Raw genomic sequence first — 16,810 nt, forward strand, 5'->3', positions numbered from 1 at the left:
ATTGTGCCGATAGATATGTTTATACCAAGTGTGCCGTACGCATCCTTAAAAGTGAAGCTAAAACGTTTTGATCGCCCCCTGGTGGCTGGATGCAGTATTGGTCATAAGCCCCGCCCTCCCCATGTAATCGAATAGGACGCGATTCAAACCAAATAATCCAATTACATTGGTGGTTTCTATCATTTTAGGTAGTTCTCATCATGCTCACAAATGTTCAAGAGTTCGTTTTTCCAACAACATTGCTATAAAAACGGGGTGTAGTCATGATTGGGTGTGCTAGCGATTGAGACGACCGTTTCTGGGATATTTTGGCTTAATTTTTCTAAAGTGGAGACACGTCGTCCATCTTTTTCACATTCTATAGTTTCTACCGGTATTCACTTGTACAGTTTGCTAAAGATACATGTTACTTACAATCTTCATATTACATTCCTGCAAAGATGACAGAAAATGTACTCGTAATTGCTGTCCTGCGGCACAACATGAGAGCGTTTTAGACAAAGTGGCTATTGAGTACGACCTGAACGCACCGGTAAGTGGTGAGATATTTTGCTAATAAAATGTCCGTGCCAGAAGAATAGCATGAGAACATTATTATATCTGGTCTCTCTGTATCATCTCAGTGAGCTTTCATTACGCTTTATGCATACACAGAAGGATGATTTAAGCGTCTTTCAATGTTTCAGTGTGGACAAGAAACATTTGAAAATCACTTGAAAACGCTAGTGTGGATGGAGAGCGTTTTGAAATGAAAATGGCATTTTCAGTTGGATTCGGATTAGTGTAGACGTAGCCTAAAAGTGAGTAAGTAAGTTCTGTTTGTTCAGTGTGAATGGGAGGCATTTGTTAACTGGTTGGCCTGAAGGATGTCATATTGATATACATAATCGTAAAAATGAATAATTTAGGTTTGATCATGGTTTGTAAATACTTATGGATCTAGCGGGTCGCATTTGATTAAAATTATGGGATAGTTTGGTGTCATTACATTAACTTCAATTCAATTCTATCTTACATTCTACAAGATTAGTACACAATACAGACACACACAAATACACAGATATTCACACCCTACACACGGTGCAAATTTCAAATCTTTTTCTGTTTTTGAGTTCTAGACATCAATGTGTTACAAAGAGATCGGTGTGTGTGAGTGATTTGAGATGAGGAGGTTTCCTAAGTGTGGAATGGTCTTTATTTACCATAGATATCTGCTGATTCCTGGCCTTCATCAGAGAAAGAGAAACACCAGAGAGAAGGAGAAAAGAATCACACTAATCATAATGATGCTTCATGGGTTATTAAAACAAACTATTTGCTAATGAATGTCAGATTTCCTATCATAGCCCTAACATATTAGTATTTTCGTTTCATATTTCGATCAACAGAAAATGTATGTTCACATAAAATGGCATCTGCTAACAGCTGTACACAATAAACGTGAGCGAGTGTTTTATTACATATTTGTCTCTGTAGCTTTGTACTTTGTGTTCTGCATTCTCTAAAACAAGAAAACCCAGACTCGTTGCGTCACTGAAACCCCTTTGAAACAGTACAGACACGCAGACAATAACAAGCTGTTTGTCAAAAGGGGACGTGTGAATAGAATCAGAATCAAATGCTTATTGAATGTTTAGAAATCTTCATCAAAGAACAGGACAGCCTTGTTATTTTTACTCCTTTCTTGTGTCCTCTCAGACTGATGAAGGTCTCCAGAATCAACCATCAACATTTACAAACTGAACAGAGGCAACAAGGTAAAGTAAATCTAGCTAATAATCTAAAACTATTAACTGATGATCTGTATATAATATAATATTATATTTCTTCATCAATGCATCGCATCCAAATAATGATGATCAATATTACTCATTATTTGACTAAAATTACATTGTTTTAGTCTGAATACAATTTTTCAGCACACACAAACAATCAAATGTACGTAAAAACCCTCATGAATTGTTTCAATTTGATATTTCAGACTTGATACAAATGCATGTTAAAAAAAAAATATATATATATATATATATATATAGTTTAATAGTTTAAATATATAGTTTAATTCATAATATTTTATAAATAATAAACAATACATGATAATGTGAATTAATGAATGAGTGAATAAATGTGAGTGAATGAATGAATAAGTAAATGAGTGAGTTAGTGAATGAGTGAGTGAGTAAATGAATGAGTGAGTGAATGAGTAAATGAACGAGTGAGTGAATGAACAAGTGAATGAATGAATAAGTAAATGAGTGAGTTAGTGAATGAGTGAGTGAGTGAGTAAATGAATGAGTGAGTGAATGAGTAAATGAACGAGTGAGTGAATGAACAAGTGAATGAATGAATAAGTAAATGAGTGAGTTAGTGAATGAGTGAGTGAGTGAGTAAATGAATGAGTGAGTGAATGAGTAAATGAATGAGTGAGTGAATGAGTAAATGAACGAGTAAGTGAATGAACAAGTGAATGAATGAATAAGTAAATGAGTGAGTTAGTGAATGAGTGAGTGAGTGAGTAAATTAATGAGTGAGTGAATGAGTGAGTGAATGAGTGAGTGAATGAGTAAATGAATGAGTGAGTGAATGAGTAAATGAACGAGTAAGTGAATGAACAAGTGAATGAATTAATAAGTAAATGAGTGAGTTAGTGAATGAGTGAGTGAGTAAATGAATGAGTGAGTGAATGAATGAGTAAATGAATGAGTGAGTGAATGAGTAAATGAACGAGTAAGTGAATGAACAAGTGAATGAATGAATAAGTAAATGAGTGAGTTAGTGAATGAATAAGTGAGTGAATGAGTAAGTGAATGAATGAGTGAGTAAATGAATGAGTGAGTGAATGAGTAAATGAACGAGTGAGTGAATGAATAAGTAAATGAGTGAGTTAGTGAATGAATAAGTAAATGAGTGAGTTAGTGAATGAATGAGTGAATGAATGAATGAATGAGAGAATAAATGTGAGTAAATTATTAAATGAATAATATTTTATAAATAATAAACAATACATAATAATGTGAATGAATGAGTGAGTGAGTGAATAAATGTGAGTGAATGGTTAAATTAATAAATGAGTGAGAGTAAACAAATGAGTGAGTGAATGAATGAATGAATGAGTGAGTAAATGAATGAGTGAGTGAATGAACAAGTGAATTAATGAATAAGTTAATAAGTGAGTTATTGAATTCATTAATTAATTAATGAGTGAATAAATGTGAGTGAATGAATAAATGAGTGACTAAATGAACAAGTGAATGAATAAGTAAATGAGTGAGTTAGTGAATAAGTGAATTAAAGAGTGAGTGAGTAAATTAATGAGTGAATGAGTAAATGAATGAGTGAGTGAATGAAGAAGTGAATGAATAAATAAGTAATTGAGAGATTTAGTGATTAAGTGAATGAATGAGTTGATGAATGAAAAAAAATTGCTAGTGAGTGAGTGAATGAATGAGCGAGTGAATAAATGAATGAATGAGTGAGAGTGAGAAAAATGAATAAGTGAATAAATAAGTAAATGAGTGAACGAATGAATGAGTTGATTAATGAGTGAATTAAAGAACGAATGAATGGGTGAACGAATAAATGAAATGTATGATCTGAATTCAAGAAAAACATTTTTTTGTCAATGTTTCAATTTAAAATCTTTCCATACATTTTCTTTGTACTGAAAATTCAGACTGAATAGGTCTTATGTCTCTGATGATGTATCACATTGATTTGTACCTATTTATAGTGTTGTGTGTTGTATAACAATAAATTCTATCCAATCAGTTGTGAGTGATGGAGGATAACATGATTGGTCACAGTGGTCCAACTATGTAGAAAAAAAAAAAACAGGTCAGATGACCCAAAATGCTGAATATGGCCAAACTTTAGCACAGACCTGAGTCTATAAAAGCTCCAGTGTCCAGTCTTTAATTAGCTAGCAGTAGTGTGGACACAGCTGAGAGGCTGCCAAATCAGAATAACAGGTGACAGATGGCCCCAGGCGCACTAATCGATAGTGCTGAGAGAATTAGGGAGAGCTGTACTCACTGCCTCCACCTCGGCCGGGTCGTACCACACATTGATGTAGGGGTGCTGCAGGGCCTCGTCCACTGATATCCGCTTAGCCGGATCAATGATCAACATCTTAGACAGCAGGTCTCTGGCCTGACTAGCTGTAAAACACATGACAACACAGCTTAGAAATGGTTACGTCATTAAAATGTGGGGATTTCATAGAAGCTAATGTATAGAGCATAGCATTAGAGCAGAGACATTTAAGTAAGTAAACAGAGTTATTGTTGATTTCAAATCTTTGAGGAAAGCAGTGCAAACATCTCACAAATCAGACACTACACTCTTTTTATTTCATCCTCTATTTCTGTTTGTTCCTTCGCAAGGGCACCGAAAACATCACACTCTCTTTTCCTGTTCTTCTTTCCTCGCACTCTCACCTTTCCTTCCCTCTCTTCCTTCTCTTCCTCTCCACCTCTGTACGCTCTCCGATTCCCTCACTTTCTTGCGCTATAAATAGCAGAGTAAATTCAGACCCTTTCTCTCTCCTCTCACAGCATTATCCCATCTCTCCCTTCTCTCTGCCACCGGCTGGACCGCTTCAAAATGGCCGACACTGATTTCTGCAGATCTGTATGGCTGACTCTCACTCTCTGTGACTCGCTCCCTCTCTCTGCCTTTCAATCTCAATGAGTCATGTAAATGTTTTATTAACATGACAGAAACTTTATATTTATATTGGCTACATGTTTGCAGACTATAAAGTTAAACTGAAACGCAAACCAAAAAAGAAAAGAAAAAGTAAAACAATTTTTTTTTTATGACAACATGAAATTAAATAAAAATAGATTAAATAAATGACAACATTAAACAAAAGACACAGAATAAAATGAAATTTTCTGACACTAAAAAGAAATACAATGACAAAATAAAATAACATGAATATAAAATTAAATATAAATGAAACCGAAACTGAAACGCAAACTGAACTCACAAATAGACAAAAATACAGAATTGGAATTAAACTAAATAAGTTAATACATTAAATGAAATGAAACAAAAATATGATGAAATACAATGAAAATATAAAATAAAAAATAAAATGCATGAAATGGAACTGAAACGCAACTGAACTCACGTACAAAAATGTAATGCACAAAAAAAATAAAAAATAAAAAATGACAGCATAAAATAAAATGACGTCATAAAATAATATGACAAAATAAAATAAAATTACAAAATAAAATGTCAAAATAAAAAATAATGAAAATTATAAAATAAAATAATATATTAAATAAAATAACAAAAAAATTAAATAAAATAAATAAAACGGGAACTTTTCCCAGGAACTAGGGACTTGGGGGTGGTACTCCGGTCAAAATGGCCCTGCTCGCGAGGTAGTACTTTTCCAAAGTTCAGGAACTTTCAGGAGCAGGGCTTGGGCGCTGAACATGCTGATTGGTTGAGTTCACGCAGCATTTTATTTCAACCTAAAAGTTGAATCAACTTTGAATCAACAATGGAGTTTAGAAAATATAGGCTTTAGGTTCAGGCTTTATTAAAGGGTTAGTTCACCCAAAAATTCTGTCATTAATGACTTACCCTCATGTCGTTCGACACCCGTAAGACCTCTGTTCATCTTCGGAACACAAATTAAGATATTTTAGTTGAAATCCGATGGCTCAGAAAGGCCTCCATTAGCACAATGCACTTTAAACTCTCAAGACCCTTAAAAAGTACTAAAGACGCCTTTACAAAGTCCATCTCACTACAGTGGCTCTACAATAACTTTATGAAGCGACGAGAATAGTTTTTGTGCGCAAAAAAAACATAATTTAACGACTTATATAGTGATGTCCGATTTCAAAACAATGCATCATGAAGCTTTGAAGCGTTATGAATCAGCGAGTCGAATCATGATTCGGACCGCGTGTCAAACCGCCAAACTGCTGAAATCACGTGACTTTGGCGATCCAAACCGCTGAATCGACTCACTGATTCATAACGCTTCGAAGCTTTATGATGCCGTGTTTTGAAATCGGTCATCACAATACAAGTCGTTATTTTGATTTTTTTTGCGCACAAAAACTATTCTCATCGCTTCATAAAGTTATTGTAGAACCACTGTAGTGAGATGGACTTTGTAACGACGTCTTTAGTACCTTTTATGGGTATTGAGAGTGTACAGTGCATTGTGCCAATGGAGGCCTTTCTGAGCCATCAGATTTCAACTAAAATATCTTCATTTGTGTTCTGAAGATGAATGGAGGTCTTACGGGTGTCGAACGACATGAGGGTAAGTAATTAATGACAGAATTTTCATTTTTGGGTGAACTAACCCTTTAAGTTTATTTGCGGAGGACGAAATCCAGCGGGAATTGGAAAGTCGCGCACGGTCCTACACGGACTAATCATCACGGTTCTTTAGACCGCGATGGAAACGCAGACAGCAGCAGGCCTGGGGGGAAAAAGTTCCCGGGACAAATTGTTATGGGCAATTTCGGTGGAAACGGGGCTAAACAGGCTGATGAGTTGAATCAGGGAGTCATCAAAAAATGTGCAGTGCAATGTTGCACAAGGCCTGGAATGAAGTGTGTGTTGAACCCTCTCCTCCATCTCACTGTGACAGACGGAGCCTTTAGCTGCTGTACTTGCCGGCAGGTTCAGAATCACACTCACATCCGTTATTCTCACCCACACGATTTACAATCACAGTGTCTAATCAGCAGTGCCTCACATCTCTCTTTGTTTCCCAAACTCTTGAAAATTTAGCATATGCCTGTGATGCCTGTTCACAGGAATAAACCACAAAACGCAATTTTCATATCAAAAGCTCATGATTCTCCTCTGCTATCCCCTGAAGAACAACAGGAGCTCTGAGAACAAAACATGAAACTTTGCTAATGGGAAGGAAATTGCTGCCTGATTCTTGCAGGCAAACCATTAAAATAACACGCATACAAATACAAAGAGAGATGAATCAAACAGAAATATCAGTATTCACCTCAGTTGACTATTTATTTAATTATTCTGGTAGTATTTTCGAGTAAACCTCACAAAGAAATGGCTTATAAGTACTTTACAGTTAAACAAAAACAAAAAAAAATCACATTTAAGTGCGCTACTGAGAATGGTATTGAATAGTTCTTATATAGATATTATATATTCTTATTATAGATATTCTAATTAATATTTAATAATTTAGTGCTGTGTACTGTGTAATTTAACAATTTAATGATTATACTATAATAATTTGAATTTAGTTTATTTAAATGTGCACAAATTCTCACATACCTTTGAGTTTGTTGTGCTCCGAGTCTGCAGGGAAGAGGCAATCAGGGAAGAGTTTGGGGAAGGTCAGGCCAGCATATTTTGGCCTGTTCTCCACGTAGTTACGCACCGTCGGCTGCAGTTTCTTCATGAACTCAGGAGAGGGCGTGCCGAGCTGCTCTATAACCTTATTCCATTGGTCGATGTCTGAATGTGGGTGGAGTCATGGAAAAAACACCTACGTGTACACTCCTCAACTCTGAGGTTGTTTATGCATTACATAAAGTATGCTATTTAACTTTTAAATTGAGTATAAAATGAAGATAACTACATAATGTGGTTATTCTAACATGATTACACAAGACAAACATAAAAGCAAGTGCTGCGAGCCTAAAAATGCCATCGGTAATAAAATAAAGTTTGATTACACTTCCTCTCCAGCGTAATAAAAGCTAAATCAGTGAAGGTTAAAACACCCAGAGGGGTCCTATTTAGGCCCTCAGTGTGAGAAAAGCCTGAATTTGTTGTACATAAATGGAAAAGAAACCAAATCAGTACACACACGATACGAGAAAATGAGACTGATGATACTTGAATTGAGTCATTACAATTAAGAGAATCTCAATTGTTGTGTTTGGAAAACGACTGCCCATTAGGCTCAAACACACACCATAAGATCTGATATTACCTTATATTCAAATATTACTCGATATTACAATGCTCATTTTCATTATGAATTTGCATACTGGAATAAGACTCATAAGATAATAAGATGGAACTCTCACTGAAATCTTGTTCGTTCCGTAGGCAGAAACTAGCATAAAGCACAAACAAATCACAACGAGAGTGTCTATCTACTGTAAATAGTTTCAGAGGACTTCAATATCATCCATTCATTAACATAAACTCTATATATACATATATATTAGGGATGTGACGATATCTCGTGCCATGAGATCTCGCGAGACTAAACTGGGAAGAGATTTCTCGTTGAGGTGAAAAGCTGTCTCGTGTCATATTGTCAATTCATGACCTGGTCATGACTGAGCGTGAGGGTGAAGTTAGGATAGAATATGCAACGCTACATTTACATTACGCCTCCACCACTCTAGTTTTGCTTTTTATAGAAATAAAACCAATTCAATTCAGGTGGGTAACAGTCGCTTCAATTCCATCAGCTCATCCAACATGAAGTCGTACATAGTGCGCAGCACTGATCACGTAACGAGAAGACATTGAGCGAGTGTTAGGAGTGTGTGTTAGTGAAGCGCTCGCATTGAGTGTGTGTTACGAGTGTGTGTTACATGTTGGTGGACTGAACCGTGGCGAATATCTCCCAATATTAAAGCTCTCTCGTTGTAACCATCTCTTAGCTCTGTATCATGCTTGAAGAAATATGTGGTCTCTATTTGCACTTTGAATTAGGGATGGCCGATATGGACTTAAAAATGTATCCCGATATTTTCTAGTATTTATTGCGATAACGATATCAATGACGATAAATGTAGTATCATTCCCCATGTTTTTGGATACAAGTGAGAGCTGCATGCAGACTCAGAAAAACAAACAATGATCTTAAGTAAAACGTACCTGTCATCAAATAGGCTCATATAATACATAATATATATACTTTTTTTTTTTTTTTACCGTAATTACGAGACGGCAAACCGCGATGTTCACGTCCTCAGACTCAGATTAATGCGTTTCTATGTCAACACTATCAGCGGCGAAATTAATCTGCAGCAGTCAGGTGTTATGTGCTTTGAGACATGAGGTAGTTTCACGGCATCTGTCAAGATGCTTTTGAAGGAGGCGGGGCTTTGGAGACGCTCTGAGGGTGGGATCTCCTCCTTTAAAAGCTAGCTTGCTATTGCTAGCCTCTCCAAAATTGCCTACCCTACCTTTAATTTTACCTTCATACGTAGAGTCTATCACCACATAATGGCCAATCATTTCCAATCTGATTGCCTAATGAATTAAAAAAATTGTACATTTAAATATAACAGTGATTTTAATTTTTATTTACTTCACCAAAAGTTTGCAATAATATTTTTTTTTATGTTTTTGAAAGCAGTCTTTTATGCTCACCAAGGCTCAATTTATTGTACAGTAATATATTGTGAAATTGTAATATTGTAATCATTCTCTATTGTAATTTAGGCCTATTTTAAAATGTAATTTATTCCCGTGATGCAAAGCTGAATGTTCATATAAAAACTAAATGTTATCGTCCAGTTCAAACACTTCTTACTTAATAAATCTGAACAGAACCCTCGTTACGAAATTATATTTCTCTCAGGAATCTCTTTATGCGTGTCATTATCGCGTGGCGATGGGAAAGTACGGCAGGAACGGGATGGAGAGAGAGAGACTGCTGGCATTCAACGGTCTTGATTATTGGCGTTTAAGCGAACGGTTTACGGCATATAGGTCTGAGCTGGCCAGAGTGAATGGATCTTGAAGACGTTAAGAGCCGTCTGTATGGGTGCCTAGCAACAGAAGGGGGAAATGGATGTTGTCATGGTAGCCCAGTTAGCCTTGGGGAGTCACATGACTGCTTTTTTCTCTACAGGCTTCCCATGATTCCCACAAAGGGGGGTCCTGGTTCAAAGGGCCAGGGCAGCCAGGACCACATTACATCATCCAACGGGAACGATCAGCCCGACCCGTATCTCTCGCCTTCTATCTTGCAATCACATGTTTAAGGAAGCCAAAACTGATTCCGTCACCACTACCAGTAAAATTTATAAAAGATTTGGGACCAAAATGATTGGTTGATTGTAATCCATTACATAACTGACATTATCAAGATGAATTTGTTCTGAGACAGTTCAACTCTGAGTTCTTGTCATGTTTTAGTACCATTTTCTAAACTATAGCGAATAATCAGTGATACATTTTGAAGGTGTCTGAATACATCTTCTTTTGACTGATAATATATATATGATAATATAATATATAGTATAATATAATTATTATACCGTTCAAAAGTTTGGGGTCAGTAGGTATTATATATATTTTTTTATTTTATTTTATTTATTTATTCGAGAATAAAGACATTTCTAGTGTAACAAAATATTTCTATTTCAAATACATTCTTTTGAACATTTTATTCATGAAAGAAACCAGAATTAAAAAAAAAAAATTTAATCTTTGCCAGCATAGAAATAAATTAAAATTAAAATATATATTAAAATAGAAATATATATATGTTTTAATTATAATAATTCAGTTTTTACTGTATTTTTTATCAAATAAATTCAGCCTTATTGAGCATAAGAGATCAAGAGATGGATACACTTTTTTCTTTCAAAAAAATCTTAGCATACACCAAACATTTGAACAGTAGTATATATATAAAATGAACATTGCCATTTTAATATGCATGTGAATGCGTGTGTGTGTGTGTATATATATATATATATATATATATATATATACACACACACACACACAAACATTCATATGGTCATATTTTGGCAAGTTAAATATGAAAGAAGACAGCAGTGAGGAGAGGAGAACAGACAGAAGGGAAGGATACGATCTGTCCCTGGAAACAGCACTGTTCCTCTTATAACTTCCCCAAAGATACAGCCTACAGACCACATGTCCACTACATCACACACATATGCAACATACTATCAGGCACTCGACTCAACATACCACATAAAATTACACTCATACTATATATTTCAATATAAAAACTCTTTTCCAAAACCTGATTTAGCAACTCGGATGCTCGACTCAACTGATTCCAATGGAGTTTGTTGCTATAGGCTAACTAGGATTCATGCTTTCACAAAGCTGGGTGCAATGGATTCTGGAATAGGCTATTCGGTGATTAATAATTTCAAAGCTGCCATTGAATTTGGCCAAAAGAAGCAATTTTACAAGTCACATTTTGGAACAGTCTTTCTTACAATGCTTTGAAATGCTATCTAGGCAGGCGGCTCAACAAAGAGTACTGACTGAGGATAGGGAATGGGACAATATTTAAAAGATTATCCCTCAATGACTCATTTCATTCAAAATCTCTCTTCACTTATGAACTCACTCAGGTTCAGTGAGATAATGCAATCTTTCATATTCATGCATTAAATATTCTAATTTATTATTAAACGAGGAGATTAGAGCAGTCTATGTTACGAATCTAAAAGAGGTTAGCAGAATGTGATACAAGAAAAAAAAATCAAAGCCAAAAATGTACGTGTAAAAAGGTGCAAAGTTAAAGGGGTCCTATTATGCTTTTTTATATTTTCAATGTTCTTTAGTGTGTGATGTTGCTGTTGAAGCATCAAAAGAGGTCTGCAACGTTACAAAGCACAAAGTCACTCCAAGGACAGTTATTTTCTACATCAATGCGCACTGTTTCTGAACTCCCTGAAACGCCTCCATTGTACTCTTGAGTTTTCATAATGTCATAATTTTCCACATTTAAATAATTCCCACCTAAGGTATACACAATGAAAGGGAGCAAGTCAGGTAGAGTTGGGTTTGTAAAGTGTTGAAACCTGCTGTTATTGTAAGGGGCGTGACATAAAACATGCTCAAAGCGGTGGACCAATTACAACACACTGGACTATCTGGCCAATCAGAGCATATTGTGCCTTTCGGAAGGAGGGGCTTCATAGAGAGGGAACTAAACAGAGGTGTGTTTCCCAAAAGCATCGTTAAGCTGGGCATACACTGTATATTCTCACACAGAGACAAGATACATCTTCTTTAACATATGCTGATAACGTCTTAATTTATATTCTTAATATTTCTCTTGTGGCCCATATTGTGAAACAAATAAGAAGAGAAGTATAGGCCCATTTCGTGTTAAACAAGTTGTTTTTGAAATAAAGCTGCTCTTACTTTCTGATAATACCGATATTATTGCAGTGTTCTGACATATTATAGACTGATAATCATTTTAATTATAGGCCTATAATTCCTTGTTTAATTGGGCAAAATGTATTTAAATAATGAGGAGTAAGCTAATCTATCTATTCTTTTATTATGCAGAGTATCAGTTATGCATTGATGCTTTATAAAATTAGCACGGGGGCAAATTAAATGTAATATCAATTTAATAATAAAAGTAGGCCTACCCTAATAATAATGTTAATTTATATACATACATTGTAAATGCTAAATGCTCTTGATATCGATAGCTGATGCATTTGATAGGCTATCTCTCTATTAGGTTTTTTCGCACATATTTCACTCGTACAGTGTGAGCAGACAAGTCGCGCTCGACGATTGGACCGCACAGTGTGAGCACATAAATCGTGAGCTTTGGCTTTACATCGCATGCAAACTACTCGTACAGTGTGAGTAGGTAACCTTGCTGAAATCGCACAGAAATCACAGTGTATGCCCAGCTTTAGTCAACTTTGGTCGCAAGTTCTGATGAATTATGTTGGTTACAACGGAACTTGCTACCATATTTGGCTCTGGGAAAGAGAGGTGATGCCATAATATAAAATATGTGAAAAATAATGGCCTGGTTTCACAGACAGGGCTTAGCCTAAACCAGGATTAGGCCTTCAATTAGGACATTTTAGTACCTTTTATAAACGTGCCTTAGAAAAACAATACTGATGTGCATCTTGAGACAAAACAATAGCACTGGAACCAAGGGAATGTGTTTTTGAACGTTAAGCAAAACCTATTCTAGACCCCAAAAATAAAATCAAGACTTTGAAAAAGGGCATAATAGATCCCCTTTAAATGCAAGCAATATGAAAATGTGAAATACTTTAACTTTAAAAGAGCTTTAGTCCTGGTTTCACAGACAGAGCTTAGATTAAGCCAGGATTAGGTCTTAAATGGACTGCATTTTATATAATTACCAAATTTACAACATTTTAGTAGCTTTTATAATTGTGCCTTAGAAACAAACATTACTGTTGTGCATCTTGAGACAAAAATATTTAAAGATATGTCAGTTTAAATTGCTTTCAGTTAAAACAGCTCAAACATACATTTTAGTCTGGGACTAGCTTGTGCCTGGTCTGTGAAACCGGGAGTTACTGTAGTGTTTCAGGCTTTGGTCAAGTAGACCCTGTAGATGTTGACTAGATAAGAGGTATCGATGAGACAGCACAGCAAAGAAGTTAATTCAGGCATGTGTTAATGAGTTTTTAAAAAGACCCAAATAAGCTGAGCTTCGTCTACAGGATCAATACTTTAATTGCAGTTTGGAGAGCAGAAAACAAGCATTGTTCTCCTGCAACTTAAAGGGATAGTTCACCCAAAAATGGAAATGACCTCATGATTTACTCACCCTCAAGCCATTCTAGGTGTATATGACAGTCTTCTTTCAGACAAATACAATCAGAGTTATATTAAAAAATGTCTCTTCCAAGCATTATAATTGCAGTGAATGGCAGCCCCAAAATTTGAAGCCCAAAAATGTGTATCCGTCCATTATAAAAGTAAAGGCCTTCTGAAAGCGAATCGATGGGTTTGTGTAAGAAAATATCCATATTTAACATGTTCTAAAGTAAAATATCCAGCTTCCAGCTTCCGGACCGCCGTTCATATTCAATTTACGAACAAAGTGTAGCGCCTCTCGCAGTTAAAAACGCTTACGCTACATGAAACGTCATCGTCATGCCAATTAGGCTTTTTCTGTAAGTTGAATACGGAAGGCGGTCCGCCGGAAGCTAGATATTTTACTTTATAACGTGTTAAATGTGGATATTTTTCTTACAAAAACCCATTGATTCACTTCAGAAGGCCTTCATTGACCCCTCCGGAGCCATGTGGAGTTCTTTTATAATGGATGGATACACTTTTTTTCACATTTTGGGCTGCCATTCACTGCCATTATAATGCTTGGAAGAGCCAGGACAATTTTTTATATAACTCTTGATTGTATTCGTCTGAAAGAAGAATGTCATATACACCTAGGATGGCTTGAGGGTGAGTAAATCATTGGGTAATTTTCATTTTTGGGTAAACTCTCCCTTTATCTATAACTACAATTTAACTCTAGGATTCATCGCCACCACAGAACCATCCAAAACAGCAGAAAGAGAAATCACTAAATAAATTAATAGCTCACCCTAATGAGTGACTGAAGAGGAAGACTGTATTATTATTTCACTACATTCACTCGCTCTCTAATTGCCACTTAAGCAAGAACCACTTCCCATTAAGGGACGAATAACTATCGCGGTGAGGAGAGGTGCCAGGCCTCCATGTCAGACTCAGAAACACATCCAACAATGATCCCACAACATCCTAATGAACAAAATCCTTAGTATTCATCTAGGATTTAAGGGAAGGGGAGAAGGTACAAGTGTCACAAAGAGGGAAAAAGATATTGATACAGAATTTGGATATTTAACCCTGTTGAAAAAAACAGCATATACTGGTCAGGAATGTTTTGAAGCATGGCAGCTGGTTTGAGCTGGTCATGAGTTGGTTTAAGCTGGTCAATATGGTCCCAAGCTGGTCCTAAGAGACAAGCTCCAGGTCAGGACCAGTTTATAACCAGCTCAGGACCATCTTAAATGCTTCAGCTGCCATGCTTCAAAACATACCTAACCAGCACATGCTGATTTTTTTCAACACCAAAAATAAGAAAACCTGCAGGTTAGGAGAACTACAGCCTTAGTCGATTAGTTATGCCTGAACAGATGAACACTGGTCAGGTCGAGTCTCATGTGGACCACAAAATCATATATTCATACAGAATTATTATACTTGATAAAACTGATGTGTTCACCAATAAGTGATGCTAATTTCTTATCGGCTAGTCAAATCAAGCCAGTTTGCACCTTTTCATGAAGGATACAATCCCTGCCGGGGAATAGGATTTTGTGGCGCACCATTTCTCCCATGATGCAACCAACTGACCAAATATCCACTGCAGGCACACACAGAAGCGGGAAAGAGAGTGAAGGAAAGAAAAAGAGAGGTTAGCGTTCGAAAAAACAGTCATCAGTGATGGAGAGAGAAAGACCTACGTGAGCTGTATCACTCTCGCTAATTATATCTGCCACACATGTCATTAGACAAACGATTATTCCACAACTGCTCAGATCAAAGTTGGAGTTGGGGACAGACCACAGGGAGGACCGTTTGTGGCAGGAAATCCATAGCCTGACCTCTCTCTTATCCTCTCAAACTCTAAATATACACACTAATATTTATTTAGTGTATTAATGAGTTTCATGCAGTAGAGAATATGTTAGTATTTCAGTAAATGAACAGCAGGTTACCAAGAAATATAAAACTTTCCCAACCTCAAAATGAATAACCAGTAAAATTAAAGGTCCTTACACACTAAGTCCGGAACGGGTTAAATTTTTCTGCGTTTTTCATAAGTAGCAAGCATTTCGAGAGGTGTTTTGACAAATCAATTTTAGGATGACAAGTACGAAAAATGCATATGAAAATTGACTCGGTATGCAAGAACCTTTACTTTTACCCAACTGGAATGCTCATTTTAACACATACTTTGCAGCGTCAACAATACATAAATATCGGGGGTTTTTTTTTTTTCTGTGTTCCTATATTTTCTACTGAAACTTCCTGGGAAGTTCGCATTTAAGAGTTGGCAAGTCGTAATTACGACATCAGGAGCGTTCAAGTTACTTTTGGACTATATCATTATATATTCTATCATAATTTGTACATACAACTTAGTTTTAATGTAAATAGAAATTTTCATTCATTCAAACAAATTTACCTTCAATACAGACGCTGCATCCAATATATTTTCTCACTAACACGCTCCCAACTCGGAAACTCTATGCTTAAAGAAAGTTCAGAGTTTCCAACTTGTAATTACGACTTTGTGGTTACGTTCATGTTCGGTCATTCAAAATGCAAAACAACCATATTTACTTTCAAAATGTGACCGCATACAGCCTTCACACAGTTGGCAGACATGAACTAAACGTCACAAAATTCCAATTCTATCAAACCCAAGAGTTCTAGTGTTATTTGAAAGTGTTGCAGCCCTGTGATTGGTTTACCGTTCTCCTTGTAGCCCATGCCCAGGATGACCTCCGGGGCCCTGTAGTACCGCGTCACCACGTAGGGCGTCATCATAAAGCTAGTGCCCGCGGTTCTCGCCAACCCAAAGTCCAAGATCTTCAGTGTACAGTCGGATTTCACAACAATATTGCTAGGTTTCAGATCCTTAAAGGGGAATGTGTCATGGGAAGGTGACGACACGATTTTTGTTAGGAGTTTAGATTCCATTTATTATTTAAATTGATCCTGAGGTGTGTATCCATGTCTCTCACCCTGTGAATGATGCCGGCTGAGTGCAGGTGTTTGATTCCGCACAACATCTGGTACAGCAGGTAGGACATCCTCTCATGGTCCAGTTCCATCTGAATCACCTGGCAAAGGTTTGCGTCCATCAGCTCCATGACCAGGTAACTGGAGAAGTGAGAAAATGTGAATTTCCTAGGCCGGGCAACAGTGACTGTCGCATTGATTCTGTCATATTTCATTGGCATGGCTTCTTAATGTACAAAAGAGACCGCTGTGGATCGATGTGGATCTTTACGACCTCTTATGCAGAGAAAATACTTGT

The 16,810-nt window shown here is 36.4% G+C and overlaps 1 protein-coding gene across 17 annotated transcripts in view; it reads right to left on the reverse strand.

Moving 5' to 3' along the window:
* mapk10 (mitogen-activated protein kinase 10) overlaps window positions 1-16,810 on the reverse strand; it is a 99,982-nt gene that overhangs the window by 13,300 nt on the left and 69,872 nt on the right. For 8 of the 17 annotated variants that reach the window (XM_079835062.1, XM_079835068.1, XM_079835059.1 and 5 more), the window contains exons 7-12: window positions 16,515-16,653; window positions 16,242-16,407; window positions 15,056-15,127; window positions 7,291-7,473; window positions 4,033-4,157; window positions 1,203-1,226 (exon numbers count right to left, since the gene is read on the reverse strand). In XM_079835062.1, the coding sequence (XP_079691188.1) occupies window positions 1,203-1,226; window positions 4,033-4,157; window positions 7,291-7,473; window positions 15,056-15,127; window positions 16,242-16,407; window positions 16,515-16,653 (709 nt within the window). Of the gene's footprint in view, window positions 1-1,202; window positions 1,227-4,032; window positions 4,158-7,290; window positions 7,474-10,807; window positions 10,880-15,055; window positions 15,128-16,241; window positions 16,408-16,514; window positions 16,654-16,810 lie in introns of all 17 variants that reach the window. The other 9 variants (XM_079835075.1, XM_079835074.1, XM_079835060.1 and 6 more) reach the window with 2 other exon arrangements.

This window comes from Gobio gobio (assembly GCF_949357685.1).
Source record: "Gobio gobio genome assembly, chromosome: 14".
Taxonomy (NCBI): Eukaryota; Metazoa; Chordata; class Actinopteri; order Cypriniformes; family Gobionidae; genus Gobio; species Gobio gobio.